The sequence below is a fragment of the Macrotis lagotis genome, chromosome 3, assembly GCF_037893015.1.
Source record: "Macrotis lagotis isolate mMagLag1 chromosome 3, bilby.v1.9.chrom.fasta, whole genome shotgun sequence".
NCBI classification, from domain to species: Eukaryota; Metazoa; Chordata; class Mammalia; order Peramelemorphia; family Peramelidae; genus Macrotis; species Macrotis lagotis.
In genome coordinates, this window is record NC_133660.1 from 51078589 (window position 1) to 51102087 (window position 23499).

A 23499-nucleotide genomic window follows, 5' to 3' on the forward strand; every position below is an offset into this window, starting at 1 on the left:
AAAATCTTGACTTTGTTCATTGTTTTATATGTTTCTATCAACAAAATGAGCCATTTCTTATCTCATCCCTAAATAGACTTCTCTGAATCTTGAACCCTTGCTTTCGCAGCTACGTCAGCCTGTCTGCTGCATTGAACACATAATGACATGGGTCATTCCCTCCAACCTCCCACTCCTACCTCCATATTTTCCCCCACTCCACCAGTCCTACCAGCTTAGACTCAATGTTGGAATAAAATGAGACCCCCATAGCTCAATCCACAAGATTTATGTACCTAATGAGATTTAAAAAGTGTGGTAATCTTGGAGTCCCTGGGCCAGAGTTCAAATTCTACCTCTGCTACTTACTCCTCCTGTGACCTTAGCCCTAAACAAACTCCTTGAGAGTCAGTTTCTTTATCTGTAAAATCAGAGGGACTAAGTGACCTTGAAGGCTTTAAGACTCCTTCCCACTCTGAATCTATGATTCTAGAACCCAGATGCAGCTTAGGTGACTTGGCGAATAGAACCCTAACCTGGAGTCAGGAAGACCTGAATTCAAATTTAGCTAAAGACTTTTACTGACTGTGTGATACTGAGCAAGTCACTTAATCTCTCTGCCCTACTTTCTTGAACTACAAAATAATAATTATAATAATATAGATCTCCAAACATTACTATGATGATGAAATAAAATAATTATTATATAGTATTTATTTAGCACAGGGAGCAGCTAAGTGTTAGCACAAGGAGCAGCAGTGGGTAGAGGGTAAGGTTTGGAGATAGAAGACTTAAATTCAAATCCAACATTTACTGGCTCTATGACCCTGGGCAAGAAATTTAACTCTTTTTGCATCAGTTTCCTCATCTGTAACTATGAGCTGGAAAAGGAAATGATCACTCCAATGTCTTTACCAAAAAAAAAAAAACATCAAAATAGTTCATTAAGAGTTAGAAATGACTGAAAAATCACTTTGAAAGTTTAGCACAGTGCCTTGTATAATATAGTAAGTCTCCATTAGTTAATAAATATTGAAGTTCCTACTATGCTCTAGGTGACATGTTCAGTTCTGGGATTACAAAGAAAGGCCAAAAACATTTTTAAATAGGTTATATGAGTCCATTCATTTGAGAAATAGTGCCCATGCAGTAGAATTTAAAAGCATTAGTTAGAATTGTTGCAGCTTCAGGATTCTAGAGAAACTGAATTCTATTTCTTTAGGATGCTGAAATAGAATTGAAAAGTGACTCAAACCATTTTCCAATCCTATTCATGCTTTTACTTTAGAAGAGCCAGAGGCCCTGAAGCTCCAGATAGCCTCCATGGATCCATACTTAGCTAGGGAAGAGAACGTTGGATGTTGGCCCTCAATCAAGGCTTGACTACTGTCAGTCAATCTTTAATTCCAAGAGACAGACCTTGTTCAGCTCTCCTGTTGACTGTCTCATCCTCTTGAGGAGAAAATATTTTCCAGTTTCAGCTTGATGCTGTATTTCTAGGAAGGACTGGCTCTTGGAACAATTTACAAATGTTATTTTTCACTCAAAGGGAAGTTGAAAAGTTAAAGATTTTGATTCCCATTTTAGGTGTAGCTAGGATTAATGATAGGACTTGAGCATGTTCCGCACATTCTGTGCTTTGTTTTCACCGTCTTACAAGGAGAATAAGATCACTCCTTTCTGAGTCATGGAGAGGCTCCATACTTAATGAAATATGGTAAAACTTGTAATTTATTAGATAAAGTTAAATAAATAGTAAGTATTAATTGTTGCTACATCCTCCATTGAAGAGGAAGATGAGGATACAATTCATATTCTTAATGCAGTAAATTATAAATCACTAAACATATTTTTCATCATTCCTTTGAATGAGGAAACGTACATTCCACCAAACGTCTATTGGTGGCAACTAGATAGGTTTGGAATTAGGAAGATATGAGTTCAAATACAGACTATGTGTGAGCTTGGGTAAGTCACTTAAATAGTATTTATCTCAGTTTCCTCATCTGTAAAATGGGCATAATAGTACTTACCTACCAGAATTATAAGGATCAAATAAGAAATATTTGTAAAGCACTTAGCATAATTCCTGACATGTTGTAGGAATTATATAAATGCCAGCTGTTACTATTACTATTTATTTGAATGGTCCAGTCAGTTCAAACAGCAGAAGAATCTGAGTTCAAATGCAGCCTCTCTCACATAGCAGCAAGTTATTTTATCTCTCAACAGGCAACTATGAAATCTTATAGAATTTATATGGGAATTGCATTAGTAGAGGAGAATTTGCAAACTAATTCCCCATACCAATTGAAATAATAGGTTTGAACCAAAACCAAGAACAACACCAAAGAAAAAAAAACTGAAAAAACCCTGCTATAAACTGGATAATCAAATAACCAAGATTTTTAGGTAATTTTTAGAGCTATTGTTATAATTGTCTTTCTTATGACTAATAATAATAATATAAGTAGTATCATAAATAAAAATAAAAATAGCTAATATTTGCTTATTGCTCTAAGGCTTGCTAAGCAAAGTGCTCCACATATGTTATTTCATTTGTTCACATGATCACTGTCTAGTTCAAGGATCCCTGCCATGTTCTAGATGCAGGAAGTTGTTGGATTATTGGCCTACAGTTAATACAGCCATACTGTCATCTATAGAGAAGACAGCACTGTGTTTATGCTAAAAGGGTAGTCTAGGATTTGTATTTGTTTATACTGAAGACTCCTCCAGAGGCTGAAACTATTCAACTCTATCCCATATGGTGATACTACTCAGACAGAGAAGTCTACCTGGTATATGTAACCTTCCACACCAAGACTAGAAATGTTCTCTCTCCTTCTGCATATCATTCCCTGCACATGAATTAATATGTAGGACTTATTAGTCAAAAAATATGATAGACAAAGCCCATATTCTGTTTGAGCAAGTAATAGTAAATACACAAGAGTTAATGAGCAGCTTCTTTCAATGAGATCATAAAATGCATGAATGACCTTAATTTGTATGTTTGCCTAAGATAATGACTTGTTCTAAGGAGTTATTTTTGTTAATAGTAGCATGGAAAAGTACAATCAACCATGGGGCCGCCAGTTGTGTGAAATTAGTATAAGAATTAATTACAGCTTCACTATAGTAATTAAGTAATCAGTCACCTTGCCAATGAAAGTTCAAAGGATTTTTAGGTGACTCATTTGAGTTTGTGACTCAAAATATTGAAATGGGTACTGTAAGGTGGGCGGTGAACTGGCTCAATGCTCTAAAATGCAGATTGAAACATCAGCCAAATGGAACTCCAGTGGTTTAGCTACCAGTTGGTCAAATAATTTGAATAAGGTACTAACCCTCCTTAACTTGAAAGCTGTGACTGATAAGTAACCTCCTCTCTCTGAGGAATAATGTGAGGAAGAAACTAATTTAGATAGAGAGAGAGAAAGATGATACAATGATAAGTGGATAGGCAGATATATGAGTAATGATAGAATGAATATAGATGATAGATAATGTTCCAAAATAAATAGAATCAGTAACTGTTGAAAAATCTAATATTATAAAAATGATCATATTTGACATGGAAAAGTGATACTTATATTAGATGGACATAAAGATTTAGATATATAGCATTCTATGTCTCCCCAAAAGAAAATTTTGTTTCAGTGACTAATATAGGTATATTTGATATCTATTTTCTGTTTCAGGCATTATGGGATGCTGACTGGAGAAGTTAACATGGCTTATTACTCATTAACTTCATGCCAATACACTGCTATTTGTTCCTCTAGTCACCTTGTTATTTCTGCCAATAGCTCACATATCTATATGCCACCCTAGTTATCTCATCCATTCTAATCCCACAGCACAAATTGCCAATTTAATGTTACAGACGGAATATACCAAAAACATTTCAAATTCAACATGTCCAAATTAGAATTCCTATCTTCTCCAACAAAACCTATGCCACCTCTGAATTTTCCTATTTTTATCCAAAGTATCCTTCCAGTTGCCCAAGACCACAACTTCACAACTTCAGAATCATTTTCCACACTTTACTTTTTCTCACCCTTTATATGTAATCAGTTATCCAATCTTGTTTCTACTCCTCAGTTCTCTTGCCTCCACTCTCATAGCCACTATCTTAATTCAGAACCTTCATTATGCCTCTCTCCTGAATTGGCAAAACAGCATTATATTTGTTCTCAGTGTTTCACATGTCTCTTCAATCCATTCTCCACAGAATCATAAAAGTTATTTACCTCAAATTCAGATCTTGCTATATCACTCCTCCATTAAATAAACTCCAGTGGTGCCTTATTGCCTCCATATTCCAATACTAACTCCTTTATTTAGCATTTAAAGCTCCTTATTACCTGATCCTTTCCTATACTTCCATCCTTTTTATTTATGGTTCAGTTATAGAAGTCTTCTTGTGTTCCTCACACATGATATTCATTCTTCCTTTGCACTGATGATCCCCCATGCCATAAGGAAATATTCCTTATTTCTTACCTGTATCTTTTAGGCAAATTAATTGTCCTAAAAGTCATCAACATGTATGGTAGACACTGAACTGGGAATCAAAAGCTTGGATCCCTGCATCTTCTCAGCTGGGTGATATGGGGGCAATCCTCCTAATGTTTATGAAATAAATATAATATATAGTGAATATAATCAGGATGAAACATTATGTTAAACTTAGCCAACTATCCACTGGCACTTTAATTCATTCAAAAGGCCAACACATGGGCAAAAGGGTTGCTTCCTCATCCCTTCAGAATTATAAAGCAGAAAAGTATGAATTTGCCACCTGAAGCATAATTCTTCCCACAGGTGTGGTGTCTCTTGTCCCCTCAGACAAAAATGGACCTTAAGCTTTTAAACATTCTCGAACTAGACTGTGGCAAACCCCAAATGCTAAAGGCCAACTCCAATAGTTATGGCAGTTAAGGTAGGATATTTAATGGGAAAGGAGGAGAGCTTCTATTTCTGATTTTATCTAGGAAATCATTTTTGGTTTAATGCTCCCCTAACCCCAGTTAGTGAGATCAGTGAAGAATCCCCACTCTGGCCCTCTTTATGAGTTCATTCTTATTAAATTTGCATGATGGGAGGGAGTTCATCCAGACATGCCCACTTCTCTTATGGATTTAGAAGCTAAGTACTTAATAGAAATTCTGCCTTCTTGCCCATGGGTTCTTCACTGCCTTCACTTCTAACATAGTTGGTGTGAAAAGAGAACAAAGTCCCTTCTTTGAGTCAAAGGTTAGAATTTCAGCAATTCTTCCACTAGTTAGACAAACAGAACACCATAACCATGAGCTATTTGCTTCCAACATCCTGTTTCCCTTCTTAGAGTCACTTGCAACATGGATTTCTGTGACTGACTTGCCCTAGCCCTAGGGAAATGAGTCTTCTGAGGATTCCACAGTTCTTGGCACCTAGTATGCCAGGACAGATGAATTACTTTTTGCCAAAGCTCACACCCAAATATTCACATTTATTTTTCTACCAATTAAAGGGACATCACTACTGAGAATGAAAAAGGAAAGGAGGGAAGGAGAGAAAATTTTTTTTATCAATTATTGATATATGTTGAGAAATGAGTCAGTGTAGCCAAGTAATTTTTAAGAATATTTCAGTCAATGTGTTTTTCTATACTGGTATTGATTAAGGGAAATTTAAGAGATCCACATATAATCTGATAGTTCTCTTAAAAGGACATGCCTTGTAATTCAAAGAACAATGGATTTGAAGGAAGAAGGTCTGTGCAGCCTTGGACAATTTTCTTAGCCTCTTAGCCTCAATTTCCTCCTCTTGGATATAATAATAAGTATGGTTAAACAAATTACTCAGGGTTACTCAGCTAGTGATGAAAATACTTCTGACCCCCTGCCCTTAAACCTCAACTTTTCTAGAGCATAAATCATTAACTAGATTTAAGCACAAAAGAAATAACTAAGAGCTTTGATTTCATCTTCACTATTTTCTAAATATCTGTCAAAGTCCATGGATCAAAATTCAGAGCTACTCTCTGCATATGGTACAGTGAATAAAAGATGGATGTGGAGTCATAAATGACCCTGAGCAAGCCAGTTAACCTATATAATAGGTTATGTAGAAAAACATATATAGAAAAGAAAAGCATAAATTCAGACATAACATACAAAGGCTCAGGTAATCAGAAGAGCAGAAAAAAATTTCTACCCAGAATAATCTAGTTTACTGAAGCTATTAGCAAACTAACTCTCTCACTAATACATTTCCTGTTGGCTTCCAGGAACACATCTTTACCAAGACTACAGAGCTAGTTTTGAAGTTTCCTACTTCCCCACTGGTGTGAATTGAAAATGGCCTGGTCTGTGAATGTCTCAAATTCCTTCCTGGAGGCTCTCTTCTTCTCTTTCTGGTATCCTAGCTGAATTCACTGGTTCATTTAGAAACTCTCCTAAACCTCAGGCAATTATGAGTCACCACCCTTGGCTACTTGAAGTCTCTAGTCCCCTATACCTTTGAGTATTAAGTAACTAAGCCATTATCCTTTCTTCACAGCCAAAAAGATCGAGAAGAAGACAAGGTTTAAATATAGAAACTTTTTATCACCTAAAACAGCAAAATTCCCTAAGAATCCTGATTCCTCAAAATTTGGTACTTTTTAGATGCAAAAGTTTCAAAAATTCTGTATAAAAGTGACCCTGGACTTTTCACCTTAAACACTTACCATGAATATGTTCTATCTTGCTCTGCAATTGTATAAGAGTTGGGCAACTGCTTACTTGAAAAATAGTGTCACCTATGGCAGCCGTATTGTACACAGGAAAACTTCTCCTTTAAGTGAGAAATTTAAGGAAGTCTGGAGATTTGAACATATAAATCCTGGGTCAAATTCTAGCTTTAGCAAATTATGTCTCTAGTCATGCCACGTCAGTTTTCTGATTCCTCATCTGTAAAATGGACATACTAATATCCACATTATATATAATTGCTCAAATTAGAGAATATGTGAAAAATATCATATAAGCCCTCAATTGATATATAAATGTAAGCTATCTTTACTGTTGAGATATAGTGAAGAAATCTTAGTTAACTATGTTCTCATTCTCCATTTGGGAGATCTTTATTGGTGTCTTTTTTAGAGCTAGGTAGTTGTCTTGGGCTCTCATCAATTGTTTATGCTGCCGAAGCCACAGACAGATGAATCACTTGTTGGCAAATGGAATTAAGCCTTAGCCAACATGCCATTGGCAGCATCCCATTGGGAAGTCATTTCCTGCTGCCATTAGGGTACTTTTTGGCAAAATTTTTTTAACATTGAATATACATTAGATATTTACCACTGAACATCAGAAATGTGACTGGGTAAAGATAGGCCCTAACCTCTTTAGCAAAATCACTATTATGGAATATTATAAGATATATTATAGGACATGGAATATATTAAAGAACAGAATAATTATCAAGCCAAGTATATATTTTGTGTGTTTGTGTGTATGTATGTGGTTATGTGATGATTTTAGATACAGTATTCCTTTTTTCCTAAAATCAAGATAATTCCTATTGACTGATATTATGGACACTAATTCATGGTTACTTGCATTGTTTGCTAATCATCATCCAAATTTCAGTTGGATTTGTTGTAAGATTGAATCAAATCCATTAAATTAAATTGGGTTGAGAGAGCATTCATCTTCTACAGGAATACTAGCTGGGGCAAGAATGTTTGAGATTTTTATTGGATTGATTTTTCTGCACAATAAAGGTTAAAATTCAGATTTTCCCCCCTATAATGAATGCCTCTTGATAATACACCAGATCTAAAACTGGAATCATAGAGGAAACTGAGTTATCTTGAGTACTATGTGTCAGAAAAGTAGAATTAAAGCACAGGTTTTCTAACTTCACTCTCAGTCTCTCTCCACTAAACTCTACTGGTTCTCCATCATATGGCCCAATATTTTCAAACTCTGGTTTTATATCCACCTCAAGGTTTCTCACATGAAGTCAAGCAAGGTCATTTTAATTTCAAAAGACTTTCAATTCCTTGAGAACAGGGACTATTTTGGCCTCACTTTGAATCCCCAATGCTTTGCAAGGTCCCCTGCACTTGATCAATGCTTATTTACTTAACATATAGTGAATCAGAACTATGTTAGGTGCAATCCAGCTTCACAAAAGTTCTCTGGCACAATCACTTTCTTCAATCTAGTTGAAGAAGTGAGACATAAAGACCACTGAAATTCAATAACTGTCAAAGACAATTAACAAATCAAGTTTCATATAAAAAACAATGGTTTGGCCAGTTTTCACTTCAGAAGATGAATAATGAAGAATAATAATTCTAGAATTGAGGTGATACCCTATAGAACGGAGTGAAGCAGGATCACAAATGATCAATTTTTTTGTTACAAAAGGAGGTTTGGAGATTTGACTATAGAAACCCTGGGTCAACTTCTAGCTTTATCATGTTATGCCTCTAGTCATACTACTTCAAATTTCTGGTTCCTCATCTATAAAAATCCACACTATAATAGCTCTATAATAGCATAGTATTGTGTGTAAATGCTGGGAAATGACAATGATGGGAGAAAAAATCAATAAGATTACATCTAATTATTTGGACAACAGATCAGGGGCACTGGAGTTCAAATCTTGCTTCAGATATTCATTAGTTCTGTAACCTTTTTGACTCTGCCTTGATTTCATGGCGGGGGGGGGGGTGGAGGTAATTGGGGGTAGGTGACTTGCTCAGGGTGCAGTAAGCTTTTGAGACAAGATTTGATGTCAGGTTCTCCTGACTCCAGGTCTGGTGCTATATCCCTAGCTGCCTCAATTTCTTCATCAGTTTAAAAAAAAAATAAAGAAGAGGGTATTGATAGCAGATCAAATGAGTTAATAAATGTATAAAGCACTTTATGTTGGTCAGTCATGTCTGACTTTTTGTGATCCTATGGACCACAGAATGCCAAAACTGTCCATGGGGTTTTCTTGGCAAAGATAGTGGAGTGATTTCTCATTTCCTTCTCCTATAGATTAAGGCAAACAGATGAAGTAACTTGCCCAAAGTCACATAGCTAGTAAGTCTTTGAGGTTAGATTTGAACCCAACTCCAGGCTCAACCCTCTATCCACTGAGCCACCTAGCTGCCTCTGTAAAGCATTTTGTAAACCTTAACAAGTTTTGTGAATGTAAGCTAGGTATTATTTTTAAAAGAATGCATCAAATAATAGGTATTATTCAAATTCAGAAAGGGAATAATATCTCTAATAATAATACAATATGACTACATTATCATTGTTTTTGCAGAAAACCATATCATCCTGAATTGTACACTTTTCTTTAATTCTTTTTTTCTGAGTCTTTTTTTTACAAGACCCATGATTCCATTGATATAGGGAATTCACAATAAGAAAAGTCTCTCTCTTATCTGTAGCAGTTTTAGAGAGTTGCCTGGAAGATCCTCAGGCCACTTCAGACTATCTAAGGAAGAATTGATTTACCAAGGAGAATAGGATTTGCATTGAGTCAAATATTAATAAAATAATAAATTAATAGGTTAACTTATTTTGTTATAACCAGAGGAACTGAGGCATTGCAGCATAGTGGATAAGGAACTAGTCTCCTAGCTAAGAAAACCTGAGTTAAAGTGCCATCTTTGACCTCCAATTGCTCTGTGACTTTCAACACCATGGTAGCATTCTACAATGATTAGTTGCAGTGGAGGTGCTGAGCTTCTTTGGGAGAGTATCCTAAACCAATAAAATCATAGGTTTACTTGGGGGAAAAAAGCCAAATAATATTAAAATAACAATTATACTACATGACTTCTACCTAGTCATATTGTTTTACTAGTATAGAAATTACAGTTATCCTTTCCATATTGTGATTTGTGGTTTTGATTTTGATAGATTGAGGATCAGGATAAGAAATTAAATGGGGATTTTTTGAGACTTTTGTGGAAATCAAAGAATCATGCAAAAGCCAGCAGATGCCCAGAAAAAGTTTAGAAACTCAGAAATGCATAATATATATATATTGTTGTATAATATTAACTCAAATTTTATAATAAAGTCATTGTAAATGCCCTATAAAAGAAAAAGAAAACATTCACACTTCTTCTCTGGTTCAAAGGGAGGGCCAAAAAATTTTAGTAGATTTTCCAGCTTATGGGTTGCCATGCCATTAGTCCCCCTTGATATGTAAAAGTCAGTAATCTCTCTCACTGGTTATAAACACAAAAATAAGCTCAGGACTATTCATGACTATTCATTGACATGTATGACTTCATAATGCAATTGCTTTTTCTTTTTTCTTTATTTTTCTTCCAAAAAAATTTAAAGATTTATAAATTCTTTTACATAGCCTTTCAAAGAGAAAACTAAGGTATAATATGTATTTTTGAACTTTGAAGTCCTCTCGTTTTGTTCTCAAAGCACATATTTAGCTACTACTTTCTCTTGGAGGGAAAGGAATGTTGAAGCTGCCCTGATTCCAGAGAAGTTCAGTAGTATTGCTACAAGATTTTATATTGCCTGTAGTCTTTTCTCCTCACTGATGTCTATTCTTTTCCTTTAGCTCGTAAGCAAGAGATTATCAAAGTCACTGAGCAACTTATTGAAGCAATCAACAATGGGGACTTTGAAGCTTACACGTGCGTACTTATGGTACTTTTTTCATGAATATATAGCATTTGTTTCATTTCTAATTCTGAATATTTATGCATGAGGTCTTGACTATAAAGTTGTTTATCTTTCCCTAAAGTAAAAGAGGAAATAAGTCTTTATTCTAATATGTTTCATCATTTATGCTAGAAGTAGAAATTTTTTTCTCAAACAAATAAAGCACCAAAAACCAAGCCACTGAATTCCCTTAATTAAAAGAACCCTTTTTAGGAGATCTTTTTAGTGTATGGAGACCTTATTGGTGCATGGAGCTCTTAATAGGCATACTTCCTTGACTAAAACTATTTGATGATTTACCATCTTGGAAAGTTGGGACACAGAGAAGTTAAATAACTTCCTCTAAGTCTTTCAGCCAGCATGAGCCAAAGGTGTGATTCAAACTTGTCTTTAGGGCATCAAAGCACTTCACTATGCCAGATACACACACACACACACACACACACACACACACACATACACACACACACACACATATGTATACATATATATGTATATATAATATATAATAGGTTTGCTATAAGGGGTCTTAGCCACACCTATATGAAAGACTAATCTTAAAGTGAAGGAACAGCAAATAATCAAACAAAAATAGGAGAGGAAAGGAAGAAGAGTAAAAAAGGGGAGGGCACACAAGAAAAGAGAGAATAGGAAGATGGGAGAAGACAGGAAAGACAGAAGGAATCCCCCACCACCACCACCACCCTTCTACTGATGGAGATAATCACACCCATCAAACATATGCTATGAAAAATAGAACTCAGAGCCTTCCCATTTCAACAGCATTGTCCCTTTGCAGAGGATTTGCTGGGCCTAGAGGGTTGTACAGGTCTAAGAAGAAATGAGTTGGACTTTTGTAATTTATGAGATAATTATCTCCTTTGGACTCAAGTAATAACTTTAAAAAATATACTGATGAGGGGCAGCTAGGTGGCATAGTGGATAAAGCACTGGCCCTGAAGTCAGGAGTACCTGGGTTCAAATCAGGTCTCAGACACTTAATAATTACCTAGCTGTATGGCCTTGGGCAAGCCACTTAACCCCGTTTGCCTTGCAAAAAAAAAAAAACCTAAAAAAAAATACGGATGATTCTTTATTTCACAGTCCCTAATAGCAAATAAAAATGCAAATTATAAGCAAAAAAAGGCAGCTAGATAGATAGCACAGTGAATGGAGCACCAGGTGTAGAATCAGGAAAACCTGAATTCAAATCCAGTTTCAAATACTTACTAGTTTTGTGACCAGGTTTCCTCATCTATAAAATGAGCTGGAGAAGGAAATGACAATCTACTCCAGTATCTTTGCCAAGAAAACCCCTAATGAGGTCACAAAGAGCTAGACATAACTGAAACACCCGAACAACAACACAATGCCAAAAAAATTCATAGGGGGTCACTCATCACACTCAGAGGTGTTTCCTAAGTTGTCTCAGCCTGTCAGCATCTGTGAATGAATAGGAGTCCAGGTCACTGGTTTTGTTCATAAGAGGATTCTAAGGTTGGCACTTGCCCTTAAGGATGAATCTTGAATATTTTGAGGTACCAAAAAAATCATTTTTTATATAGAATATTTAAATTCATCTTGGAAACTTGACTTCATTTAGGATAGCTTTCAAGGGAAAAATCTCTAAAATTAGAAGAATAGGACAGGCCAACAAATTGTGCCAGATTTTTAATAGCTTTTTTTATTTTAAATTTTCCTTTTATTTTTTTTTTGTTTTGTTTTGTTTTGTTTTTAGATTTTTCAAGGCAGTGGGGTTAGGTGGCTTGCTCAAGGCCACGTGGCTAGGTAATTATTAAGTGTCTGAGGCCAGATTTGAATTCAGGTATTCCTGACTCCAGGGCCGGTGCGCCACCTAGCCACCCCCTCCTTATGTGTTTTTAAGACAAATTTCTACATTTTAGATGAGTCTTTGGAATTGGGGGGGGGGGTGGAAATGAAACCTTTTTTTAAATCCAGTTCTGTACATCTAAAACAATGACTCCCACCTAAATAAATAAATAAAAAATCACAAAAAATGACACTCTCTGTGATCAAGTCAGACAATTCAGACATTTAATATCCTGTTCATGCAATTTAGCACTGAATTCACCTCATTTCTCTTTTTTTCTCTGATGTGGAGATCTGCCACCCAGAGTGATTTAGAGCTTTCAATTCAGAGCTGATTTTTTTGAAACGATTTTTCCTTCCAGAACTTTGTATATGCTGAAGTGGATGTATTTCTTTTAAATCTTTGGCAGCTTTGTGCCTCCTAGAAGTACTTTCTACATAGGTACACTGGGTAATTCTCATGACGGGATCAAATCCAATGAATTCCAACAGAGTTATTTTAAAATGCATGAAATATAAAATACATTTACATATATATTACATCCATATACAAATATATTATGCATAATTATGTGCTGATAATTATTTTTAATAAGACTTTTTAAAATTATGTTCTAAAACACACAGATGTACATAGGGCATGGACAAATAGATTCTCAAACACATGGATTTTTTTTATGATAATGAAGATAAATCCATTAAGGCCTAACAGTTCTAAGAGGAATGCTATAACTAGAAGCTATTATTTCCAGGGGAAATAATAGTTGCTAGCAATATAAATTTCCTTGTTACCATAGAAACACTGTACTTTCTAGGTCTTACCATTTTGTTTCTCATAAAGGCATTTTATACATTTGCCTTTGAACTTAAAAATACTTACTCACCAAGCAGGTTAAGGAGAAGTATAAGGGGTACCCACATAAGACTTGAGCAAAATTCAAAGAATAACCACTGTCAGCTCTCTATTGAAAAATATCCTGAAAATCAAGTGTCAGACCCCCATGCTATGATTGGTGATCATGTTTGAGATTACATTTTGTTCAACAGCTTGAGAAAGTATTGCCCTCCAAAGGAGAAAGAACAAAAAAAAAGATTGGCAGAGAGAGCCAATCTGGAACCTAGAGCAAACCTGATTATTACTTATTACTTCAATTCTTCTCCCCCCCAATGACCCTGACAGACTTTCTCCACATGGTACCTGTCACTAATAATGGTGAATCCTGGATTAATCAAAATCAAATATATGCATTTGAAACTCTCTATAGAAATATTTATGAGTACACAGCAATACTTCCACAGATTTTGGAACTCCTTCATTTTTGAAGGAGTTGCTTCTAATATGGAGTTGGGGACTTATTTTCTTCCTACAGAAAAATATGTGACCCAGGTCTCACTGCTTTTGAACCTGAAGCTTTGGGCAATTTAGTAGAAGGAATGGATTTTCATCGATTCTATTTTGAAAATGGTAAGTTTCTTTCTTTTTAAAAAAATTACATGCTTTTTCTGACTTCATTTCTTCCCTAAATGGAAACCTTTTTCTGATTATATCTGATTTTTTTTTCTTCCATGGCAGGTTTATATATAATAGAAGTGTGTCTTTATTGAAATAGGAAATGAATGATAGTTACATTGATTTTCACTTATAAAATACCTGTATTTTTAAAATAAATGGAACATTGTGAAATCTAACCATACAGTTAGCATTGAAATGACCAATATCCTTCCATTACATGAAATCTGTCAGTTCTCTGTGAACAATCTACTGCTTGTTGCCATAGGAAATATTTGAATATATTTCCTCATAATCTTTGAAGAAGGGAAGAAATCTCTGAAAAACTAAGTGCATCTCTTCTCAGTACAGGATAGATGGACAGCATTAACACTATAATAGCATACTAAATTTGCAAGAATTTCAGTAATTTTGAAAGAACTGCACAAAAGAAACACAATCTAGAAAAGATTCACTAATAATTCATTTCCAAACACATTGCAAATGATAAAGGCTCACAATGTCCTTGATAAGGTGATTTCTTTCTTGATCAAAGAGAATGATTAAAGAACAAAAGGATTCATTCTAGGAATAAATGCTATACTAGGGAAGCATTCTTCTCAGAACCCTTAGGCCTTAATGGATTTATCTTCACTATCTTAAGGCTAGAATCCTCTTATGCCTTCTAAAAAAAGTGCCTTTAGGTCAGAAATTCTTCCCTTTCATTAGATTGTAAGCTCCTTGAGTGAAGGAATTAGCTTTTGCCTCTTTTTACATACCAGCCCTTACTTAATCAATACTGGTTGATAAATCAATTGATTTAGTGTGAGTGTGTGCATGTGTGTGTGCTTGTGTGCTATGTGTGTGTGTGTGTGTGTGTGTGTGTGTGTGTGTGTGTGTGTGTGTGTGTGTGTGTGTATGAGTGAGATGCTTCAGTTTGGCAGTCTGCTAAAGCCTATGGACCCTTTCTGAGAATAATATTTTTAAATAATTGAAGAAAAAGCTAATTTCAATTAGAAATTACTGGGGAAAACAATGCATTTTTTATCAATAAATTCAAGGACTCCCCACATAAATACTCCTGAAATCTACCCTCCTGGAAGTCTATAGACCCTAGGTTAAGAAGTGCTGCCCTAGGTTCTAGAAATTCATTCTATTCATCCCTATTTCCCAACCTCTGGAGGTCGCATAAAAAAAAATCTTCTAATGCTAAATTCATGATCCTGTGATACTTTCATTGTCATATTTGTCACTCTAATACTAAACATTTTTCATACAGGATATCAAAACTTTTGGCAATGGAATTTTGTTGACATAAATAACAAAGCTTTTTTTCATCTATTTTTTAAATAAATTGAGTAATGACCAATGCTACTAGATTAGCGTAATTTTAAAAAATCATATAGAGATCTAAATTGTGTGTATGTCTGTGTGTGTGTGTGTAATTTCTTTTCATCTTTTACTCTATATATTTCCCCAAACTTTCTTCAAGATTTCACCATCAGCAATAAAACTAAGTGCTTATTATATACTAGGAACTGTGCTTTGTGGATATGGGAAAAGCAAAGACATAACACCTGCCTTCAAGGAGCTCCCATTCTAATAGAGGAGATACAGTGCCAACCACTATGTTCAGAATAACAGTTATGTACATTGTGGATGAGAAGGAATCTCAGAGGAAAACCATTGGTATGGGGGAAAGGGCAAGTGAAATTGTGGAATGAATTTAATAAGAAGAAATTTGGGGCGGCTAGGTAGCGCAGTGGATAAAGCACCAGCCTTGGAGTCAGGAGTACCTGGGCTCAAATTCGGTCTCAGACACTTAATAATTACCTAGCTGTGTGGCCTTAGGCAAGCCACTTAACCCCATTTGCCTTACGAAAACCTAAAAAAAAAAAAAAGAAGAAATTTAACTGAGTGCTACAATTGAATTAAAAAAAATTCACAGTAAAGAGAGAGGTGTATGTAGTTAGATTAAAAACTGATGTAAAAAGTATCTCAGAATTTTAGTAGACTCCAAATTCAGTATGGTTTAGTGGTGTGATCTGGCAGTCAGAAAAATGTAATGCAAACTCACTCAGACTGTGGTAATGAAAGCTTGATGTCTAGAAGGAAAATTATTATGCCATTGGACTCTGCTCTGATCAGACTCCATTCATAGTCTTTTGTTCAGATCTGGATGGTACATTTTAGTCTTGGCAAGCTGGAGTGTGTCCAGAGGATGGCAACCAGCATATTAAGAAAACTCAAAATCGTTCTGTAACCTTGGAAAGAATCAACTCTGTCGTGGGTCCCCAAATCAATTAATTGGCATCAAAATAAAATGTTTGCTTTAAGGGCTCTGACTGCTTGGTATCAGCTAAGCACTCTAGGAGCTATGTAATGGTAGCCCTCTAGATGAAAGGTACTAATAAATAAAAAGGAAATAAGAAAGGTAGCTTTCTGGGAGACCACAGGATATCCTGCCATCTGCATTGCTGACAATCACTTGTATACTGTTAACACACTGTACATCACTCTGCTTTCTATAATGTGTTTTATCTCTTCCTTTTTCTCTATAGTCCCAATTGCAGAAAGGAAAAAAATGTAGCCAAAAACATCTATCTTTTATCTCCTTCATCTGAGAACAAAAAGTTGAATTTATTTTTCCTCCTGGAAATATAGGAAATATTGTAAGAATAATGTAAAATTCCAAAGATTAAGACACATGTTAAAATAGAACTTCATAAAAATGATTCTCCAAGGGAGCTAATTTCTGAGTTTACAAATTCAGAGTTAACTTTTAGAAGACCAGAAAAGAGTTCCTATGGTTCTAATACTGTATATTGATGCCATATATTGATCACAGCTATGGTGATTACCTTTTACACCAATCATCTTTGTTCTGATCTTTTCCTTTTGTTCCCTTATAGCTTTGTCCAAAAGCAATAAACCAATCCATACCATCATCCTGAACCCCCATGTTCATCTGGTTGGCGATGATGCTGCTTGTATAGCATACATCAGGCTCACACAGTATATGGATGGTAGTGGAATGCCAAAAACGATGCAGTCAGAAGAGACCCGAGTCTGGCACCGCCGTGATGGAAAGTGGCAAAATGTTCATTTTCACCGCTCAGGTTCACCAACAGTACCCATCAAGTAAATATTTCCAGGCCTTCAGTTTCTTTGATAATATCCCCATGCCCAGCTCTCTATAATCTTCCCCTGTTTATAGTATGACATGCATTATATAAGGCTGGTGGTATTTCTGGGTTTTGTTTATTTTAATATAATTTTTGGAAACATATAGGATCTCACAACTCCCTGCAAAACTCAGTTCATTGATGAATTGAAACTTGGTACAACAGCACTGAATAATAGAATAAGAAAAGACCTTGAGGCTACTTCAGCAAGCTGAAGGCACAATATAATTAGACAAGTTATTCACTCCTCTGCTCTCACAGTTGTTATAGAAAGTTTGGGTGTGGAAGGGAGGAACAAGGAGGATTCTCTTTAAGGACTACAGGAACCCAAGAGACCAGTTGTAACCTAGTAAACAGATACACACACACACACACACACACACACACACAAAAAAATACATGTATATATATATACACACACAAATAAGTATATAAAAAGCAGGGAATTGAGTTAGTGCTAACAAGTGAAACTTGGAAGAAAATCCTAGAAATTGGCTTTAGTGATTTTAGAAAAATAGAGTGTGTTTCCCCCCATGTTTGTCTGCCTACATACTTCTACGCCAAATCTCAAATTTGATCAGTGAATTGTGGGAGGGAGGAAGAAAGAGAGACAGAGACAGAGACAGAGAAAGAAAGGCAAGCTGAATTTGGAAACAGAAAATTGAGGTTCAAACTCAGACTTTGTGATTTACTCCCTGTGTGATCTTGGCCAAGTCACATATCCTCCATGTAGTGGGAGAGGGTTGTTTCAGAATATTTATAAGATATACAAATCTGTAGCTGTGCATTATGTATGTGCCATGGTGTTTGGGAGCCTTGGAGGCAGTTTTCTGCCCTTAGGAGCTTGGCACACATCCAAAGAGAATTAAATCCTAAGGGAGGTGAGGCAGGAAACTTCCAAAGAAGGGAAAGGCCTCTTTAAGGGTTTCATAGGTCTTGAGCTGGGTTTCAAAGGATGCATACAATCTGAAATCAGAGAGAGAGTGTGGACAAAGGGTAAGTGAAGCATGTCAACCTTGAGAAATCCCACAGTGATCCAAAGGTATGAATGGATATAATGTAATGGCGAGTTGGCAGAAACCTGGCCTGACCCGCCCAAAGCAGAGGTACAATTAAGGATGATTATTAAAGGATTAAGAATGATAATTAAAATGAAATAATTATTGCAGGGTCACATTATGGAAAGCACAGGAAGAAGCTTAAAAAGTTTAGACTTGGTGTGTCCAACAGTAGAACCAAGAATGGCTCCCAAGATCAGGCTGATTCTTCTCTCTATGTATTAGCCTCAAAGTAGAAAGGAGATGTCAGGCAAACTTTGTGAGCAACTCATCCTATAATCATCTATCTTATCCTGTAGAAAATCCCTGATAGCATTTCTCAATATGACACTGCCAAGCCATGATAAGTTCCCAGAAAGCCTCCCTAGCTTTACCAATCATCAACAAGGGGTGAAAGTAAAATTTATATAAAAAATTATGTTTAAAATATTCCATTTAATCCATGTGACTTACAACAGGAGGCCTCTTAAGTAGATGGTCTTGTATTTAAGATAGAAAGAGAATGTTTTAGGAATAGCTCTTTGATCAGAACCCTTGAGCCTGGACATTGTAGCTCTGGTTCCCATGGGTCTTATGATTCCTGGTGTGGTGTGATTGTTGGTTCCACTATGATTAATGTTCCGTCATGCAAAGATGACTGGATTTCAGGTCAGCAGACCCAAGTTTAAATCAGCCCCATGTGATGTGACCTTGAGTAAATCACTTCATCTTTCTTCTCCTGCTTCCTCCCTCATAAACTGAAATTGTATTAGACAGCCTCTAGTTTCCCTCAGAGCTCTAAACCTTATCTCCTATGAGGATATTTTATCCTGCCTTATTTCCAACAAGCAAAGTTCAATAGGGACATCCAAAAGTACCATAATGCATGTCAAGTCTCCTTGAGTTCTTTAAAGGAGCGAGTGGCATTCTTGGTAATAAAGTTTGCTTTAATAGTAATGAGGTACTTAGAAAGATTCTTCCTCAATATAATCTTGGGTCACAGTTGTTTTAGAGTTCCCTAACGTGGTGTAATCTAAAGTTCTGTTCTGGGTCATAATTAGACATTTTTCAATTATCTGTATAAATAAAAGATCATGGTGGTGAGACTAGTGGAGAGAAAGTAAAAGATATCCAAAAATTTAGATAAAGCATCAGAATGTATCTAATTTCTGCATGTTCTGCAAATCAACCTAATGAGCATTTATTCAGTGGCCTTTTGTACCAGAGATTGTGCCAGGAATTACAAGGACAAAAAAAATAACAAACAGAAAATGAAAAGTCTCTGATCCCAGGGAGCCGACATTCTGTATCCTTTTTTACCAGCTTCACCTCCTAATGCATTGCTTAGGTTAATTTTTCAAAATTAATCAAGTTCAGACTTTACAGAGGAGGCTCAGTGATGCCAGGCTTTCGTTGATATCTGAGAAGAGAATAATCCAGAAGAAGAGTAGAGGGTTGACTAGAATGAAATTGTTGCTGGTACTATTACTTCATTAGACTGATTTGCTTTTGAGATGTGGATGGGTCAGAATTTCACAGGGTACATGCAGGATACACAAGGACTATCTAATTGTACCTTGCACAGTGAAATGACCTTTGTAATGTTTAAAAAAATTTTTTTTTTGTTTTCTCCACTATTGAGAACATGATTTTAGCATTTCATGTCAAATTGCTTCCTCAGGAATCAGATAAAAGTATTTGTCTAAGACTTTGCTAGAGGAATTTACAAGTAGACCTTGGCCATCACAATGCATCAGTTAGAGGTATATGAGATGTCCCCTAACAAAATTCATTTATTTGACTAAGGAAATGCCCTCTATCTTTAAAAATAAGATCTTTCCCTGCTGCAAAGTGACTCCTAGGTACTTTTGAGTGGATTGATAGATTATCACTCCTGATTTCTCATTTAATATCCTCTCAGTTCAACATTATAAATTTTCCTTTATGACTTCAGGTTACATAGACTCTCACCCTTCCCCCCCCAACTATACTTCCAGTCTATTATCTCCTCTAGTAAAAGTCAAAATGCCATAGTCTCCTTTGTGTCATAGTAAGTGACAGGATTTTGATAAACAACAATATAATTTATTTTCCCCCCTTTCTCCTTTCAGCTAAAAATCAACAGTGCCACTTCTGCATTCTCTGTTTTCAAGGCACCTGGATGGTAATCACCCAGGCAGGCCTGTCCTCCCTTCATGCATGATTCCAAATGCATGAAGCTGTGATGGTCCTACCTGTAACAATGCATTTGTGATGCCTCATTTTGTCATACTATTCCATCTCAATGTTTTGTTTGCACCGGGATGTTTTGTGCAAATTAAAACCAATGTCAGCAAACAAGGGGGGGGGGGGAGAAAACACATAACCACATGTTTCCAAGCATAATATAAGCATCATTTTATCTGTTTATGCCAAGTTTCAGCAGCCTTCAGAGCTGTCATTCTCTAAATTGTAAAAAGAAATATTCATCAAAAAAGTCTATGCCATGTCTATCTGTTTGTTTTACAAAAATCAAAGGCAAAAAAAAAAATTCTTCAGTTTTCTGTTGTGGTCATAGTTGAAATGAATGATATTTTTGTCAGTGGCTTTGGATTGTGACAGTTACGTGGACAAAATCAGTGATGAATGTAGAAACAAAACTGTGCTAGCTGGGTTATCAGCCTAAGCCATCTTAGTTCTTGATCAAGTTGTGTAAACTGGAAAAACTCACATCACTTAATGGTTTAATCTCCCTAAGATACCCTTTCCCTCTTCTGCTTAAACAGCTGTGTCTGTTGCTTCTTCCTCACGTCTGTACCCTCCAATCTCTTTTTCCTTCAGGCTGAGGATTTGCATTAGTGAGAAAAAGTTTAAAGACAGCATGAGGTGAAGGAAAAAATAGGGACTTAGAGAAAGAGGTAAAGCAGAAAGTTTTGGAGCACTTTCAGGGTGTACAGAATTTTATTAGAGAATCCTAGACTTTTTTAAACATTGGTTATACTCTAGATTGGGCTTAGAGATTCTAAATCTTTTAGAAAAAAAAATATATATATACATATATATATAGGTTTTTAAAAAGCTGAAGATGAAAAAATATAAGCTCTTCTTTGAGTGACTCAGTTTCTTATTCATCTGCATTATCATCGCAATCATGCCAAGACCTCTAAGGGTTTAGCACAATCCCTGTGTACACACGGGCTCGCTTTTGAACCCCCCCCCCCCCGCCATGAATGGTGGGACTTGACCTTCTCCAGCATCACTAGATATTTTTCTATGATACCAAGCTCTAGAAAATAAGCAGGGAAATGTTTTCTGTGTTGATGATATACATCTTATAGTCCATTCTTTGCAATTTGGCCTCCTCCATCTTCTTTATTTCATCGTAGTTTTTGAAAGCAGTTAGAATTTTTGAGCCTAAAACATAAAAGGGGGTGGGGGGGGAATGTATTTGGTAGGAGAGCCCAAGAATGGACTGGGGAGGGAGCAGAGTATCACTCCTTGTGTTTTCTTTTTTGCCCCCTTCCTGCAGAACTTTCCTCCTCCTGTAATGCTATACAGTGCATGCTATCTCCATTGTCATTTTTTTAGCAATTCGCAAACCTCTGCAACCTGTTTTTAAATCTAAAAAGGAAAATTTCCTGTTTTGCATCATTTCCCCTTTCTGTCAGTTACTAATTCAAGCAATCTTTATACCCTTAGATGTTGTTACTAGTAGATGTGTGGTAGATGGATTGAAGCTTTTCTGATCATTATTACATAACTTAAAATTATATATATATATATATTTAAAATACACATATACAGTTAATGTATTGAGCCATGTTAACCTGCCAATGAGATCTGTGAAAAAAAAAAGTAATGGCCTCTTTTTTTTTCTCCCTTTTAAATTTCTATCACTAATTTTGTGAAGCGGCTGTAAGTAGCATCAGTGTATTTTTACACATGTGTAGAGTGGTGGGTTGGTTTTTTTACACTTTAACATAGCATGTGGTGTTGAAATGTTAATGTAGCTCAAGTCTATCTTCCTCACCAAGGTGTGAAGAAATCGTGATTTATTCTTTTCACCACAATCGAATTATTTACCTATCTCCTGTTATTTTGAAACACTGCAGTTTACCATGGACACTGTATATATTTCTTGCCATAATGGTAAATGACTGATTGATATATTTAAGAATTAATAAATTTGTGATTTCTGCTGACAACATGCCTTGCCCATCATTATTTCTCAGGAAAGGGTTGGGGGAAGAATGTCCTGGGACAGTGGTTACCAAGATTTTATGTTTTAACAACAAAATTGTTTTGAATCCCAGGGCATATCAACATAATTATTTCCTGTTTAAAGCATCATTAAAGAATTTTAGCAGTTAGTAAATATGCTAACTAAATATTAGGGAATCAAAGAAAGACAAAAGGACAATCCCTTGGATCATCATCACAAAACCTCAAGGGATTTGAGAATCACTAATTGGGAATCAACCTACTAGGAAAATTGGACAGCAATCAATTCACTTTGTCCACTGTGTGTCAACTCAAGAGATGCAAGAGTCCTTGCCCTCAAGAAGCAAACATAGGTGGGGGAGATTGGAAGGGTGCAAGAAAGAATAGGCTAACAACTTCTACCTAGCTAATTAAATGAAAAATGTAAACTAAATACAAAAGAACTGGGGCAGGGAAAGAGCTAACAAAGGACAAGTTCAAGGCCCACAGTTTACACACAAGGCCCCATGTAGAAGGGGGAACTTTAGCTGGGCCTTGACAGAATATAATTCAGTTTTCCCTGTGAAGCTGATATGGATTAGTTGAATTGGATGTTATTGTTGCATTAGTACTTGGAGTTAATGAAGTATTAAATGCTGTACATTCAAGTGACTCAGCATCTGCATACACAGTAGGTCTGAGGAATTTCCCCTCCTAGAAAAAAAAAGTCATTTAAGATTGCCAAATTATATGGAACTGTTTCTCTAGGAGGTAGCACCTATGAGGTAGCTTTGTTGTATTCTATAAATAAGGAATAGGAACCGGACCTTTGATTTCATCTGATTAGCAAATACCTGATACCACAGGTTAGCAACTCCTCTGTAATGTATAATCTTAGACCTGGGGTTTGTGAATTTTATATATATATATACATATATATATATATATATATATACATACATATGTATATATACATATATATGTATATATATATGTATATATACATATGTATATATATATATTTCAACTTAATTATTTTTTGTAATACCAAGTATTTTATTATGCATTTAGAAATATTATTGAGAGAGGGAAAAAGGGGAAAAAAGAAAGTTACATGATAACTT

The 23499-nt window shown here is 35.7% G+C and overlaps 1 protein-coding gene across 7 annotated transcripts in view; it reads left to right on the forward strand.

The window, feature by feature from the left end:
- CAMK2D (calcium/calmodulin dependent protein kinase II delta) overlaps positions 1–23261 on the forward strand; it is a 355653-nt gene extending 332392 nt beyond the window's left edge. For 4 of the 7 annotated variants that reach the window (XM_074228625.1, XM_074228626.1, XM_074228628.1 and 1 more), the window contains 4 exons: positions 10552–10627; positions 13856–13950; positions 16887–17115; positions 20308–23260. In XM_074228625.1, the coding sequence (XP_074084726.1) occupies positions 10552–10627; positions 13856–13950; positions 16887–17115; positions 20308–20311 (404 nt within the window). In that variant the 3' untranslated portion in view covers positions 20312–23260. Of the gene's footprint in view, positions 1–10551; positions 10628–13855; positions 13951–16886; positions 17120–20307 lie in introns of those variants that run through there. The other 3 variants (XM_074228629.1, XM_074228631.1, XM_074228630.1) reach the window with 3 other exon arrangements.
- The last annotated feature ends 238 nt before the right edge of the window (positions 23262–23499 follow it).